Here is an 11,953-nt window from a genome sequence, read left to right as displayed (position 1 = left end):
TTCATTTCTATCCATCATTCTGGTCCTTGATTCATTTCCCAAAATATTCAGTGGGCTGTTAATAGGTATTACATAGGAATAATAATAATAATAAGTGTTCCGTTATCAAAAGGGCTTAGGATATGCTGGGTTAAATAAAAATAAAGATAAGCAGGTTTCTTAGCTTGTAAAATTTATTGGAGCCACATTCACATGCACTGTGATTTACTAAGATGGGGATATAATAGCAAGTATTTCTTAAACTTATTTCATGATAGAACATTTTTTAATGGGTTTTTTTTTTTTTAAATAATGTTTTATTGGATTATTAGTGAAAGTTTGAAAAGAAAATTAAGTTCCCACTTGACAATTTCTATACAAATTTTAAGTGGAGTTTCTTGAAGTTAATGGTGAATTATTATATTTTATTATTTACAAATAGTAAAATATTTTAACAATGGAAATTTCCCTACCTATGCTCTCAGAATATAGTTTTCTTAAATTGAGGCAAATCCTAAGTAAGATTAAATGAAAAATGATTGGATGACATGTACTTAAATTCCAATTTTTACATGTAAGCTTATTTTGTATGTCATTACTATATGTGAAAAGATTACATATCTAAAATTAAAATATAGTTTTTTCTCATTTTCTCTTAGGCACTATTATCGTCAGAATCAGTTCCTTTGAGACTAACCAACCATTCAAAGAAAAAAAAAATACCTCTCTGTCTAGAAAATTATTCATTGTTCGAATTTCTCCAGTGTATCTGTTGATAATAAACATCGGTGAGTCGGAAGGTTCCTGTCTTATGATCTTGAAGGCTATTTTTGAGTTCAAATTATTTGGTTCATCTGCATCAGTAGCATTTAGTGTCATCACCAGTGTATCTAGAAATTAAGGAAAACAGATTGTAAATAGACAATTTACTTTTGTATTATAGTATACCACCTTTCTAACATGGTTTTAGGGTTAGTTTGTCCAATAACGTGCACTTTGCAATCTTCCCTTTCTGTTCCTTCAACATCTCGAAATCTTATCACCTTTCTACACTTTTGCTTGATAAAAAGATCACATTTTACTGGGAATATAGACATTACTCATAGTTGAAAAACAAAGGAAAAGTACTCTGGGTTTCAATTTCTTATTCTAGTACAATTTATTTCCCTCCTTCCCTCCCTCCTTTCCTCCCTCTCTCCCTTCCTTCCAACTTCCCCATATTCATTGAGTTCATGAGGGAATGAAAAGCTTACTGAGAGGAAATTATATAAAGTGTCTATACTGAACAACATATGTTTAATAAATAGTATATATTATTATTTTTCTACTTTGCTTGGTCCCTAGCAAAGTGTTAGGTTACTAGTGTGTTTAAAGAAATGCTTATTTAATTACATATCTTGTGTTCTCTTTCATAGTTTCCATTGATCTTATTAACTGTTTTGATTGAGGACAGTGGAGAAAAGTGGCCAGTGTTCATAAGCTAGAATATTTTTCTGTACTCAACCCCCTTTAAGCATAATTGGCCGTTCTGTAGGTGCAAATGCACCAGGGCATATTTATTTTCTTCTCTATCTCTATTCATTTCAGCATTTTTTTTCAATATGCATACTAGGTAATTAATCAATTATGGGACATTCATATTATGAAATGCAAAATTGTCAAAAGGAATGAAGGACTGCCTTACTGATTATCCTGTTATCTGACATTTCACATTTAATACAATTTTGGGAAAAAAAAAAATTCCCAGGTAGCGCTGCCAAAGTTCCAGGCCCACATGGGGTCATGGCCAGGCGGGGCACTCTCCTCGGCCCCTTGGAACAGAACAATACAAAACAGAGGCCCCAGTGATGACTGGGCCACATGAGGAATGGTGGTTGAACAGCCATGGACGCCTTCTTCTGTTACTCACTGTTACTCTCAGTGTCTCGGTCCAGCAGTCAGGCCAGGAGGCTGAATTCTGAAACTTTGCCAGCTGTCACCACTTGGTAAAATATTTTTGTAGTTTCTCGTTAGGATCTCCTACAGAGCTAATGTGTGAGTGAGATGAGGAAACAATCCTTATTACTTTGGTGTCATCCCTTGTGTATGACAGAGTGAGCTGTTACCATAAACCCAGGGAAAGCCACTGTGGAGGTTTCCTGATGCCTTTCGGCCCTGCACGCTTTCCTTTAGCTTATCCGTCATTCATGATGTGGTTTTAATGTCTAATTGCCTGGCTGTTAAGAGTGCTCTGGAAGCCAATACATTCTTGTTTATTTAATAAAGTAGATGACTTACTTGCATTAGAATTTTCTTCTATTTGTCCTAAAAATGTAGACATAGAAAACACTGGGGGATTGTCATTTATGTCCAAAACCCGGACTCTGAGCTCAAGTGGCCTCTCTAAATCTTGGCCCATTGAATTCAGAGCCCGACAATAGATCTAGGAGAGAAAGGAGAAATAATTATGCAGTGTAACATATACTTATTAAGTTCTCACTGTGTGCTTTATAACAGATATTATGGAAAACTAAAGGAAAAATTAGACATATTAATTTCTACTAAAACACAGGCATAAGCAGTGTTTATAATCAATAAGAGGAAGCAAATACTAACCCAAAATACCATTAGGACAAGGTAAAACAGTAAATTACATAAAGGAAGACAAAAAAAGTACTATGACTTCGTGGGAGGATATAACGGTTGAAATAAATCTTGAAAGATAATCTTAACAGGTGGTGCTGGGAATTGATAGAGTGTTCCAAGCAAAGGGATTCATATGAAGAACCAGAGTGATGAAGATGGAGTGTTTGAAACTAGAGACAGTGACAGTTGGGAGGCTTGGGCATGGTTTCAAGAAGAGTGGTACTAAGTATTCACAGCAATGTTGTGAGTTCTCAAGCTAGGGGGCAATTATATGGGGCTTTGCATTATTATTATTTTTATTTAAAGTCTACATAACTACATACTTAATGTATCCTATTTTACGTAAGCTGTATATTTTATATCAAAACGCATTGTGCTAACAGAAAAGCTAGGAGGCTAGAATGCTGACTTAGAGGGTTTGTGTAGAAACATTGTAGAAGATAAGGTAGGAATATGACTAGGAATTGTACACTCAGGGATTAAAGTAGTCTGCAGAATGAAGACAAATAGCGTGAATGGAAGTGGCAAATATAGACTACTGTTTGAAGATAAGCTGGATATAGGCCAATGGGTTTTAATAGAATGAACTTCTTCTATTACAGGCTCAAGGAAAGCTTTCTTTATTTTCAAATTTTTATTTTAAGTATGAAGAAGTATTGGTCATGATCACAGATGGGAGTGGAAACAGCCAATGGAGGGGGCAGAAGAGAGATAAACAACAACTAAAAAAGTTGTGGAACAAGACCCTAGAAGAAACAGTCAATTAAGGGACAATGAAAATCTCTTGGGATAAGCTGTGGGGAAAAGCAGAAAGGTGATCCTCCTTTTGGAATTAATGCAAAATATTTCTGAGGTGGAGGAGAGAGAATTAGCTGTGGGAGTTTATGGTGGCTGATCTCAGACTTTTTCATGAAGTTGGCCATGAGGTCAGCTGCTTCTAGTAGAAATGAGGTTAAGAGTTTGAAGAGAGAGGCTACTTAAGCAGCCTGACAGCTACTGGAAAGAATGGTTTAAGATGCAGCTATGAATGAAAGAACTTTCGGCCACATTCAGAGCTCAAGTGAGCTTGAGCAATGTGAATTTATAATAAAGTTATGTTTATTATAACTTTATAAAAAAAATATAAAAATTTATTCTCAGAAAAAATTCCCATTGGAGTCAACAATCTTAACTGAATTAAATAAATAAAAGTTGGATAATGTCCTTCTAAATCACATGACATTGGAGTCAACAATCTTAACTGAATTAAATAAATAAAAGTTGGATAATGTCCTTCTAAAAAATCATCTAGTTTGCCACTGAAGGCAAACTAGAGTTAACATTTTTACTTAAGAGACTCTTAAGTAAAATATTTTTCTTTGCATTGGGGCATGTGATGTTTGTAGATTAAGAGACCACAAAAAGCCAAAATATTGAGGCTCTTGAAATCAAATCAAATATGATCTGAGCTTATGATTTTTCAAGAATAATTTAAACTCAAAGATACACATGGATGATAGATAGATAGACACGGAGCTCACTTACAATGAAAAAAGGAGTGACCTCGCGATCAACTATGGATGTTATATTAATTTCACCAGTTTTTTGATTTATAACAAAGATTCCATAAGGTGGTTGATCAATTCCTACTCCAGAGATGCGATATGTAACTTTCTGGTTTGCAGCACAATCTGAGTGAATCTATAGAAGTAGGACAAGACAAGTGAAAATATTATAGTGAGCAAATAGTTTTATTCTTCATACACAACAGCATTCTTTCTTGAGACTTAATGAATGTGATGTCCCTCCCTATTGTCAATCGGGGAATGCTTTCCTAGATAAATTCAATAATTACAACTCGAGTATTTCCAATGGTAACTGACAATGTAATAAAAGAAACTCAATTTCTGTTTCTGCTAAACAAGAGAAAAACAAAAAAACAAAACAATCCATCTCATCAAGGACTTCCCCGTTTTCATAGGCCCTCTACCAAACATGATATTCTTTTCTAGTGATTGGTCTTTTCTGATGTGCTAAATTCATTATTTAAATTACTGTATTTTTTCATCTAGGCTTTGAAATAACACAACGTTTAACTTTATCTGAGTGCTTACATTTTTAAATGTATACTCTAGTGGCTTCAGGTTTTGTAATCTGAGTGACCATATTCCTGATCTGTGTCTTAACTTTTCAGTCAGATATATTCTTCACTATCCTGAAAATTCCAGAGAGTTTTAATGTTTTCCCCTATGATTTAAAAGATAGATTATTTTGAAACTATAACACCTCTTCGTTCTGATTTTCAATGTTGTGCTCTGAGTTGAAACTTACTTTGGCAATTGGGTTTCTCTTTGAGTTATCTTCACCTTCTCGACAGGCCGCAGCAAACTTGATCCATTCACGTTTTTGCCTTCTGATTGAATGCCATTTGATGGTGCCATTTTTAGCATTATAATCTCTTATCTTGAATTAGTATGAAAAAAAATAACATTATCTGTTAACTTCTGCTGATATTTCACATTGTATTAGGGATTTTGGAGGAGAAGTAATTATATCGAAGAAGGAGAGATGTTTAATTGGGGAAATTGATGGTTTTGATAATCTATTAATTTTAACATTATATTAACTTTACTTATAAGGCTGAATTTTCCTTTGTAAAATATATTATTACAAATAATTTTCATTAAAAAAATGGATTTTCTCTGTTACCTGGATTCGAAATTCACTGTTAACTTCTACCAACACCTGTAAAGAATAAGATCATCATAATAGTTAGTTTTTAATCAAATGTTTTAAAATTCATGTTATCTAATCATTAAGAAAAGATCAAACAGTAGTCTTGTGAATCATTGGAATTATTTAACAGTGCGAGGAGGAAAGTCTGTCTCAGATGACAGGTGGGACTCATTTACCTCTCAAGTCTGATCATTATGCTAAGAATTCCTTTGGTTTTTACCTTTCAATTTAGCTCTTTTTATTACTTTTATTTTTATACTCCTTTTCATTCTTACCCAACGAAAGTACCTGTTATCCTATGAGGTAAGATATATGAAGCTAGAATTCAGGGGAAATGAAAATAGGAATCTCATCTCTCTTAGTAAATCTTATGCCTGCAGAGTTGGAGTTGTTTTGATACAATTCAATGATATGTAACAGTAAGTTTTTGTGCTACAAGAGTTAACTTTAGTTTTAGGATCTGACAAGCCACAGATGGAAATAGGAAAAAAAAAAAAAAACACCTTTTGCAGCAAAGAAAGAATATGAAGCAGAAAGATAACCAGAAAGCTACAGAGTATTTTTTTTCCTTCACTTTCCAATTCTAGATTTTCTGGTATTCTTAAAAATCTGAAGATGATAATTTTTTTTAGAACTCTTTTTGAAATAAGATAGTAAAAACTCTAACGTAAAAGCAAATTATTCCCTCATGTAGGAAAGAGTTTATATTTGACGGTTTATGTTAACATTAAATGAAATAGATGGTATAATTGCATCCTTCTGCAGCAAGGGGAGGAAATTGCAGAAGTGCAGGAAGAGTAGCTGGATTAGCAGCTTGCATTAGTCTTTCCTCCTGTGTCATACACTTCCCTTAGTCAAACTGATGTGCTGGTCAAGCAGAGCTCTGCCTAGTTTCAGCTTCAGCCTCCATCATTATAGACAGTTTTTAGTAAGAAATTAGGATAGTTTTAATTTTTTTTCTCTAAAAACCACAGATAATTCTAAAAACACCACTCAAAACCAAACCCATTGCCATCAAGCCTATTCTAACTCACAGCGACCCAATGGGACAGAGAGTAGTGTTCCCAAGGCTGTAAATCTTTATGGAAGCAGACTACCTCATCTTTCTCCCATGGAGCAGCTGGTTGATTCAAAACCACCAACCATTAGCAGCTGAATGCTTTAACCACTGTGCCACCAGAGCTTGTTTCTAAAAACACAGACATTTAAATACAGAATTGAATATATCAATATACTTTTTAAAGATAATTTACAATGTCTGTCTAAAACTTAGATATAAATTTGAAGGCTAATTTATATTCATGAAGTTTTAAATTGCACTTTATACCTATTAAAGATGGTGCAAATTCTTCATTTTTATTTCTCTCTGCATAAGAAATTTTCAACTTATATTTGATTTTTTTCAGAATTTTAAAATATAAAAACTATTATAATTAGATGTCATCAGCATTACTGATATAAGCAAATTGTATTTGCATTTAAAAATGCTAGTAATGATGATTAACAAATATAGTAAGTTACTTTTTATTATTAGGTTTACTTTCACTATTAAAGAAAATATAAAACTTTTAGTCTCTAGGAATACATTTTTAAAAATTTACCACCATTAGTAATTAAAGAAATATTTATTTCTGGTTAATATAAGGGGTGTTAGAAGATAATGTTCGTATTATAAGAAATATATGGTATATTTTTTATATTAGTCATTATCATTATTACAATTCATTGAATGATACCTAAATACTAGAGAATGTGTTTAGAGAAATCTATACATCCAATCTTCACAATAAGCACTTGTGGCAAATACTTTTATTATCTCCATCTTACTGATGAGGAAATTGAGGCTTGGGTATTAATTTATGACTAAATACATTCCAATACAATTCAGCTTAAATTTGTAAAGTTTAAGATAGGTTATTCACCTAAGTAAATTACTGTCTAAACATGCTACAAAGAATTGATGTGATAATTTTGGGAAATCAAGAAATATTTGATTTTGATATACCTAAAATTACCTCTGTGATTAGGAATGCTTACATATAATGACAATAAAACTAAAAGAAAGAAAGAGAAGTGAGTGCCAGTGACTGAGATATTATTTTTAGAGCTAATCACTGGGGAAGAACTGAAATTGAATTGATGATCATACTAGTGTGTAATTCTTGCTTCTTGTGAATGAATTCCCTGAGCCCTTTTTCCTACTTTTATGTTTGTGGATGTAGGAGGGGGTTGGTGGGTTCCTTACTTCTCTGTTTGGAAGTTATTTCTTTATAGCTATAGAATTGTGTGTTCAGTTATTATCTGCACTGCAGTTTCTTCACCACACTTAAGTGTCAGTGCCTAGTGTTTATTTTGGATAACTATGTCAGGTGACTAATAAACCTTTCCAAATTTATGAAGCTGGGTAATTCTTTTTCCCATGAGAGGTAACTTAGGCAAGAGACCAAATAAGTTTCACCAGAGAGTCAGACTCTCACTGTATTTGTCATGAAAAAACTGCAAATCCTGCTGCAAAATGTGGTATGTTCATACAGCTTTTTGTCTTTTGCTCAGAGTCTAGTGTTCATTCTGAAACAAAATCACTCTTGGGCTTTGGAATGTAGTACAATAAACTAAAAAGAGCACTTGATAGAGTTGAAAAACAGTGCATTCCTCAAAAGTTCTGAGCCTTACTTTTTTACATTTAGAAAATGAAAAAAGTAGACAAAAGTATCTACAAGTAACTGTCCATTTCTACACCAAAAGCCTGTATGCTGTAGGAAAATATTGGAGATGGGAAGGGCATTATAAAATTGTGGGTTTTAAAAAATTACTTTGACAGCATTTGGCAGGAGTAGTGGGAAGAGGCAAAGATTACAGGTTATGAGCTGTTGAGAATCTTCCGCATCAAAACAGCCTTCCTTCAGTGGAAGGGAGCACAGTAAGCCCAACGGCAATGCCAACATGCTCCTACTTATACATTAGGCAATGCCTGTTAGATGAGGAGGAGGTAAACCAGAACAGTGGCAGTGGGAGCGGACAGGAAAAGATCAAGGGAGAGATACTGCATGGGTAGAACTCACAGGGCTTGAGAAAAGGGAGCATGTGGGAGTCAAGATAGGGAGGAAGCCCAGGTGACAGCACTTTTAACAGGGAGACTGGGAATGAAGAATTAGCAGAAATAAGCAGAGCAGGAGAAACTGAGTTTGAGATGCCAGAGAAATGACCAGGTAAATTTGCCCAGCAATTTGAAATGTGTCTCAAGAATGTGAACAGAAGTTCAGGCTAAGTACGTAGACTTGGGGGACATCTGCTCAGATGTGAGAGTTGAAATCAGGGGAGAACTTGTTTAAGGAGAAACTAAAGTAAAGAACAGGGCAAAGAAATATACTGTGGTTGAGAATGAAAACCGGGAATATCCTACATTTATATAAATGGGTACAACAGCAACAAAAAAAGATACAAAGAGGAAGAATGAATGGTCAAAGAAACAGGAGGGAAAATTAATGCAATATCATGGATGTCATGAGAAAGAGAAATTGAGACAGATGGGTGTGAATGTAAGTCAGATGATACAAAAACTTAGAGCAGAGTGAATCCCAAGGAAATGCCAAGGTTTTCAGTGATCTTCAAGAGAATGCTGAGTTTCATGGAATAGGAACTTGCTTGACTGATAGAGAGGAAGAGAAAACAAATATGGTCATTTTCCCCAGAAATTTAGTGATAAAAGGAAATGGAAAAATGAGATGGTAAAATTAAATGTGGCACCACTCAAGGAAAATCTTTGGAAGGAGAAGGTCCATGGATTTTTTGAAAGCTGAAAAAGAAGAAAAAGAGATTTAGGTTTGAAAGAGGAGATGATGATACCTAATGGAGGTGTTTGTGGTGGAGAGAGCAGGAGGGAATTGATAGAAAAAAGGACTTCAAAGGCAGAGGGTAAGGAAGGGAGAAAGGATGGAGATTAAAATCCAAAGATTAAGAGAGAGAAATTAAAGGCTATCCTCCCGAGTGACTTAGATCTTGTCCCTAAGCAAAGAGTGAGGTAATTTCCTGGCAAAGAGAAGAGTAGTTTGTGTTCAGAAATAATTTGGAATTTGTGTGTAGAGGCTGTGATGGAGATTCTCTTAGATATGAATATGGAGGCTGGCTAGGTACATCTCAGCTTTCTTGCCATTGAATATAGGCATCTGGGTAAGTCACCTTAGCCATTGTGTGTCATTGTGTGCAGTTTCCTTATCTGTATATAAGACTAAAAAAAAAAAAAACAAAAAAAAGCACACACACAACAACAACACTGCCAAGTCAATTCTGACTCACAGCAACCCCCATTGGGTTTCCAAGGCAGTAAACCTTTATGGAAGTAGCTTGCCCCATCTTCCTTCTGTGGAGTGGCTGGTGGGTTTGAAGTGCCAACTTTCTGTTTAGCAGTCAAATGCCTTAGGCACTAAACCACCAGAGCTTATATAACACTAAAGTCTCTCCTTACTCCTCAACTTCTATGGAACCAGAGGAAAATACAGCTGAAGTCTTCCCTTCGCTTCCATTTTAGGAGTCAATCCATTTATTAAAAAAAAAAAAAAAAAAGACAATAATTTGCATGCTACTTTCAACAATTCTTTAATTATAGTTATTTAAAGTTTTTTTTTTTCCTTTTGACACTGAAGCTTACAATTCTTTGCACATAATAAAATCAGACTCAAGGATAATAAGTAATTTTTATAGCAAAAATATATTGCATTTAATAATTATGAGGTGGTATTCCACAAATAGTTACTTGGTAGTTTTTGCAAGGCATCAAATTTTAATATATTTGTTAACTCTCATGATAAAGTTCAAGAATTAACTTGAAGCAAACCTAAAATAGAAAAATTTGGTTCTTTTTAAAAAAGTCTGTCTTTCTTTCATACTCCTTCTGCCAAATGTCATCAATCCAGGTTGATAAGCCTTAATGGGTTAATTTCTCTTGTTCTTTGGTTTATTTATTTAACAAAAACATGTATTGACTCTTGTTTGCGTGGATCCAAACCTGGATTAAGATGTTTAAAGAACCTAAAACCTAAAAATATTATGAAAATGTCTACAAGAAATGTAAAGTAAATAAATGTAATACTGCATCATAAAAAAAGCATTAGGGAAATTCAACATGATTATTTCCATGTTTAATGCTTTGATGATTCTTTTTTTGTGTGTGGGGGGGAGTATATGCATGAAGAAAAATATAAAATAACCCCAAATTCCTTTTGGGTTCCTCTGCTTTGTGTAATTAGATGCCTACTGAGCAATCTTGCCCTGGTGCAAGGCACTATGAGAGATTCAAAGGTGAATCAGACACAGAATCTGCCCTCAGACAACTTAGAGCTAAGTAATGTGATGAGCATTAGAAGTTGTGGAGAGATTGCTTCCCATTCCAAAACAAGACAGTTGTTGCCCAGTCAATTCTGACTCATGGAGGCTCTATGTTACAGAGTAAAACTGTACTCCATAGAGTTTCTCCTCAGACAAGTGTAAAAGGCTACATTCCATTCTCACACACTGATGGAGAGCACGGATCAGCAGCTGATGGTATTTGACCTGCTTCAGGACAATGGAAGAATGTCCACATCAAGCATAACAATGAAGAGAGGAAGGACCCAGCACTCTGTTAGGGCGTTCCCTCAGTGGAGTGGAACACAGTAAGCCTAACTGCAGTGCAGCACACACACCCTGCTTATGTGTTAGGCAACGCTCTGTTAAGACATGGGGTAGTCAGCAGCAATGTCCTTATGCATGTATCATGGAGAAATTAAATGCTCTGGGTATAAACAAAAATGTCATTTTTGTGTATTCTCAAATCTCGTCAAATAGGTGAATCTCGGCCTTTTGGGGGGGGTGTCAAGTGTTCAACTTATTGGGTCTGAATTTCCTACTCCTTTAGATATCTCTGATACCTAAATCAGGGATGGCAAAATATATTTACTCTGTGAAAACTCAAACCAATTCATGAAGTGAAGTTGTTCAGGAGGATTCTGAGGTCTCCTCTAGGTTCAATGGGAAGAGTTTTTGATTAATCAAGAGAGTTTATGCCAGGGGCTGGGCCATTCTTGGCCAAAATGCTTTTTGGTTTGGGTTTGATAACTGTCTCTTTCCTGTTTGAACCATACAGAAGGCTTTCATCATGTATTTGTTACATAAATGGATGCAATGATTTCTACAGATGTCAAAGATTCAAATATTTGTTTGTAGTGATGAAAAATTTGCAGTGATAGTAAATTTGTATCCCTTCTCCCCTGTTTTTTGGAAAAGGTAAAAGAAAATATTGATCCTAAATCCAGAATGAAGTAACAAAGCATTTAAAAACAACATATACATGGAAATGATTATGCTTAAAGACAGTTTATTCAACAGGTATACTGCTTCCATTATCTATGAAATATGCTACTGATATACTAATTTCTATAGTGTATATCACTACAAAATATGCAAAAGAAAGAAAACATTTTGAATTAAAAGAATGGTGAAAGAGTCTCTCTTTTGTTTCCCTTCAGTTTGATGTTGACTAATTTGTGAGCCCTTCTCTGTGCTTTAGGCATCAGTGAACACAATTATGGGCATTTAAGATGTCTGGTTCAAATAAGTTGATGGACTATGTAATTAAATTTTTTTTTCTGTGTGTTTT

At 34.5% G+C, this 11,953-nt stretch overlaps 1 protein-coding gene across 1 annotated transcript in view; it reads right to left on the bottom strand.

Annotated features, from left to right (window-relative positions):
* Nucleotides 1-11,953, bottom strand: part of DSG1 (desmoglein 1) — a 39,783-nt gene that overhangs the window by 24,914 nt on the left and 2,916 nt on the right. Inside the window, exons 2-6 of the mRNA XM_007953448.1 lie at nucleotides 5,293-5,328; nucleotides 4,915-5,046; nucleotides 4,129-4,284; nucleotides 2,257-2,401; nucleotides 703-869 (exon numbers count right to left, since the gene is read on the bottom strand). Of these exons, the coding sequence (XP_007951639.1) occupies nucleotides 703-869; nucleotides 2,257-2,401; nucleotides 4,129-4,284; nucleotides 4,915-5,046; nucleotides 5,293-5,328 (636 nt within the window). The remainder of the gene's footprint in view (nucleotides 1-702; nucleotides 870-2,256; nucleotides 2,402-4,128; nucleotides 4,285-4,914; nucleotides 5,047-5,292; nucleotides 5,329-11,953) is intronic.

The sequence above is a fragment of the Orycteropus afer genome, unplaced genomic scaffold, assembly GCF_000298275.1.
Source record: "Orycteropus afer afer isolate SDZICR_OR568_19922 unplaced genomic scaffold, OryAfe1.0 scaffold00394, whole genome shotgun sequence".
Lineage (NCBI taxonomy): Eukaryota > Metazoa > Chordata > Mammalia > Tubulidentata > Orycteropodidae > Orycteropus > Orycteropus afer.
The sequence above is the reverse complement of the archived record's forward strand: the minus strand, read 5'-3'. Positions and strand labels throughout refer to the sequence as shown.